The 5,000-nt window shown below is 37.1% G+C and overlaps 1 protein-coding gene across 2 annotated transcripts in view; it reads right to left on the bottom strand.

Moving 5' to 3' along the window:
• The window catches only part of LOC137970950 (xylosyl- and glucuronyltransferase LARGE1-like), a 35,554-nt gene that overhangs the window by 16,421 nt on the left and 14,133 nt on the right, over nt 1-5,000 (bottom strand). The window contains exons 5-8 of one of the 2 annotated variants that reach the window (XM_068817625.1): nt 2,946-2,980; nt 2,121-2,216; nt 971-1,054; nt 797-874 (exon numbers count right to left, since the gene is read on the bottom strand). In XM_068817625.1, the coding sequence (XP_068673726.1) occupies nt 797-874; nt 971-1,054; nt 2,121-2,216; nt 2,946-2,980 (293 nt within the window). The remainder of the gene's footprint in view (nt 1-796; nt 875-970; nt 1,055-2,120; nt 2,217-2,945; nt 2,981-5,000) is intronic. The other variant, XM_068817626.1, reaches the window with a different exon arrangement.

Below are 5,000 nucleotides of genomic sequence, written 5' to 3'. Positions count from 1 at the left end.
ATTCTGATACGTTTAGCACAAAGTATACAAATTTCCTCTTTCGATTTTGCAGAAACAAACATATTCAATTGTTTTCCTTGGATTCTCGTGAGGTCGACTTGTGGCAAGTCTACCACTATTAAAGTGAAGTCTCTATTACGAGCCTAGAAAGGCCCATCAGGCCGGCGCTTATCTCCGGTTTCTGTAGCATGAAGCGACTAGGAGTATTTCTACTCCCTGGATGGGATGCTAGTCAATCGCAGGGTTACCCCCAGCATTTTCGCCGCTACCCATTTATACACCTGGGTGGAGAGAGGCACCATGAGAGTACACAGTACACAGAGCACAATGTTCCCGGCCAGGACCCGAACCCAGACCACTCGATCTGGAGTCTAGCACTCTAACCATGAGGCCACCGCGCCTCACAAATATATATACCGGTATACACTGTATTTTGTTTCTTTTGATGAATAGAGCTGTAAATGCAAGTAAATTTTTGACATGAATTTACTCTTGTGTGCTAAATGGAGGGGGTTACTGGGGCCACATGAACGGTCAGCATTCAGTTACAAACATGATGGTATCTAAACAAGCTACTCAAAACCATCTTGACTGGGCTGTACATGTACATTGTAGATCTGTATTGCCAGCTTTTGAACTTACTTCATAGCCATTAAATTTAGTTTGCAGATTAAAAATGTATAATCAAAGGTGTTTTCATCTTAATTAAGCTCGCTAAAAGCGTACACAATGCTCACTGAAGTGAAACTCTGTAAGTGCAACACAAAACCCGAGAACAACATCATCGCTTACTTACCAATGCAGGCCATGGTTTATGGTTTCTCCAAAGTTTACCAAGGTACCAGTCACTTTGATTTTCTACTAGGCCGATTACCTGAAAAGAGAGGACAGCAAGCTAGCGATCGCTTCCCAATGCAAGAGTTAACAAAAGTCCCAAACTCTTTAACAGAAAAATAATTGTTAACTCAACCTGTTTTCCTGTTAAGTGATCAAACATTCTCCATAATTCAGCAATATCAGAAGCAAATATGACATCAGTATCAAGAACAATTACCTGGTAATTACAAAACAAAGTCAGTCGAGGTTGGACCTCCATTGCTCAGAATACACCCACTGCATGTTAGAATATTCAGACTTTTTTTAACCAATGGATGGTGTTGAACTGCACCTCACACTATAACAGCTGCTTTGTATAAAGAGAAAGTGGTCCCAGGTTAAGAGCACAGGATTTGCGTTGGGGTTCATATCCCACCCTCATCAGGCAATGAATGGATTTGTCTTCAAGGATTTTTTTTATTTTTATTTAAAGATTCACCCTAAGGTGGGTGTTTAATACAATAGGACACTAAGTCCCCTACAAGGTATTTACACCCAAAAACCCGACCCCTCAAAACTAGAACACCCAACCTAGCCCAAGATGAAAAAATATATACGAAAAAAGGTATTACAATATCAACAAGAGCAAACAGAGAAAATATTACTTTACGACATTTAGGACAGATTAATTTAAAAGTACGAACATTATCTCCATCAAAGATCTGGTATAACCTAACAAAATAGAAAGACTTAAGCTTAGCTTTAAAAGATGACAAAGTAGTTTCTGCTTTGATATCACAGGGAACAGCATTCCAAATATTGGATCTCAAACTCATGTACTTTGCAAATAGTCTAGATAGATAGATAGATACCCCCGGTAGATAGATAGACACATAGATAGATAGATATATAGATAGATAAATAGATAGATCGATCAAAAACTTGGAAGCCATAGGCTGAAGTTCATAATTATGATTGGTACTTTGTTTGAAGAATAAAGTATAGGATTTGACTCCTTTTTTTTTTCTTGTCTCACACCACACCCGAGATCATCAACCTATATCCCATAAGCTTAGGTGTCAAAGGTTTTTAATTAAACACACTACAATGTTTGAGATGCCTGAGAGATGTTTGAAACAAGTTTCAGTTTAACCCATTGACTCCCAGGGGTTCCCCATTGACGAATAAAATCGTCTGGCGTTAGAGTAAAATACCGGCCGGTTTAGGCCGGTTTGGACGTCACGACTGTAACATCAAATTTGCAAATTAAAAATAATGCAACAACTTGCAGTTTTTGTTTTCACCTTATCCAGAGAATGAGGAAGAGCTTCAGTCAAAACTAGCTTCATCAAGCCAAAAATTCCTGAGTAGTGTTTATTGGGTATCCAGGACACTTTACCCTTAAAAGAAAATTAATAAACAAAATTAATGAATAAAAACACTTAATCCAATAAGATTGCTGAAAATTTCCTTCGAATACTATTATGATTGTGCTAGTACTGCTCAGTGTATTTGCCAAAAATTAGATAATGATAAGACTTTACTATTATTTTATTAACCAGTTTCCAAAATGAACCCTGGATCCAGCCAATATAAAATAAACAACTGTTTTCTTGGGGGAGGGGGTTATTCTTCATCTCACGACAGTTGTACAGGGTTTTTAATAAGAGTTGGCAGCCACCAAAATTTGTCGGCTAATGCATGTGAACTCGCTGTCTACTTTTCCTTGGAAATTACCCCAAAGTTTACATTTTAACATTCACACAGAACACCAGCCTTGGTTCGGGAAAGTTTTGCTCATGAAAAACAAAAGAGACGCCTGAATTTTGAGAAATTTCAGGTGGCATTCTGTTCAAATACCCTAATCCGTACTCTAGAATGCAGGAAATGCATTCTAAGAGGCCGAAAGTTTAAAATTTTCCCAGGGTAGGATGCCCCCGACCCTGGCCCCCTGCAAGCTTGACCATTGGAAAGCCCACGTTCAGTGCACATAGTCCATTCTCCACCTACCCTTTAGGTTTTGCCGTCTACTAAAATTCTTATTGAAAACCCTGGATGTATAGACTGAGGTTCATAATTCATCAATGTTTACAAAGGTACAATGAAGGGCTATCATGATATCCCCTTACCTTGAGTATTTCTGTGCTATAAAAACTAGTGTCAACTGCAACAAGAAAAGAATAATCACTGAACTAAACTACCTGCTAAAAGTCAAATAAGAGGGCTTCCTCATTTGATTGGATCACAGAGGGAAACAAATTCAAGAGACTGACGTTTTTTCAAAACAATGAATTGTTGGCCACCTTGAAGTGGACAAGGAGAAGAATCTAACGGAAGGTATTGTCATGTCCATGTTGTAGTTAATTTTTGTTTCCAGTTAATATTTTTTTAACTAGGTAATTTTTTTTCACTAGTTAACTTTTATTTAATAACTAGGTAATTTTTTTTAAACTAGGTTTTTTTATCAACTGTCTAAAAAAAGGATTTTCCTTTTTTTGGGGTGTAGTTAAAAAACAGGGGCTTGGTTTTTTAGGGGGTCTAAAGAAGAACGAGACATTCCTCTGTTGTCCACTCTCTCATCCACTCAACCACACAAGCAACTCATGCAAATTTTCCATAATAATTTATAATTGAATATTTTATTATTCATCCCAGGCCACTCTCGGTCCAAACTTTGATTTACTCACATTTGGACACCAGAGCCACATGTTGTAAATCTTGCACTGATAAATTGGCAGTCACACCAATGCAATATATAGTGTAAATGAAATCGATTTCTATAGAGAAATATAGGAATTGAAAAGACTCACAAATAAACTGTTATTCAAAAGACGATTTTACAGCAAGGCCAAACATTTCTTGAAAGAAAAACAGAGAAGAAACTCAGCCTTTCAGCAAATGAGGATTGATCTGAGCTGAAACAATTAACAAACTGGGAACAGCAGATGATAACTCAAAAGAAATAGGCTTACAGCGACGGCAAACTCTTCACAGAAAACATCAACAACGTAGCTCCAAAATGGGAACTGCTTCAAATCTTGTCCCAAGTACACAGTCGAATTTCTCACAGAGGACATGTCACAAGTATGAAAAAGTGGCTTCAAGAAATTACGCAGAAATCAGTCAGCAAGTTGTCAGCTCACGCGTTAAAATGTGCTTATTCCATGCTTAGAAGTAGTAGTAGGAAAAGTAACTCATATTGAAAAAACATTCTGCTCGAGTAGTGACCAAGTTTGGAAAAATCCAGTCACTTATTTCTCCCACAAGATTAGATCTGTGCGTCCTGTAAACAGGCCATTTTGCAAAATGAGTAAATAAATTTCCTTTCAAAACAAATTGAAGGTTATTAATATTGTAACAGTAAAAAACAATAATACCATTGTAACATTATTGTAATGGAGTTACTTTCCGGTAGTATACTGCTCTTGTTAATTGACCATCTGTGAGAGAAATATTTTTGAATCTTGTATTAAACAAGTTATATTGCTAAAGGAATCATAAAAAGAAATCACTGTTTTTTCATTACAAAAAGTAGTGCTGTCCTACTATGTGAAAGACAAAAAAGGGTTTAGCTCTAACTAAGGGCTAAAAATCAAAATGCCAGCTTTCAAATTTCTTTACAGTGGTCAATTTACCATATCAACTCACTAGATAAACCCTTTTCTTTATTTCACTTTCCCACCAACAACATCATAGCTTCTTTACAATCTAACCCCTTTAACCTACAAGTGAAAGAATGCTTTACTTCCAATAACCATGGACCAATATTCTTAACCCAATGAGGTCCCAAGACAAGGGTTGTTTTAGACTAAACACTTCAAATAGGTGATTACTCCAATTAAAACAACATATCCCAATCCCTTACCTGGAATGCAGTGTCTGACACTTGCAGACTGACTGCAGACTAATCTTAAAGCAGCCATTGAAAGCTAACCATTGATTGCTTAGACAAGTAAATACTGCTTATCGATCAGCTCAATCAAATGGGTAATACTGTTTATCAGCAATATTTGTATACAGTCTGCAGTTGTCATACACCTCCTGGAATGCTAACTGTTTCAATAGCCCTTTTCACAGTTAGTTTTTCTCATTTTGCATTAGAATGTAATCTAACGTGCACGTGAGTGCGAGGCATTTTCGGGTTAAAACTACAAAATAGCCCGAAATTGCCTCACATACATGCT

Source organism: Montipora foliosa, chromosome 9, assembly GCF_036669935.1.
Source record: "Montipora foliosa isolate CH-2021 chromosome 9, ASM3666993v2, whole genome shotgun sequence".
Lineage (NCBI taxonomy): Eukaryota > Metazoa > Cnidaria > Anthozoa > Scleractinia > Acroporidae > Montipora > Montipora foliosa.
The sequence above is the reverse complement of the archived record's forward strand: the minus strand, read 5'-3'. Positions and strand labels throughout refer to the sequence as shown.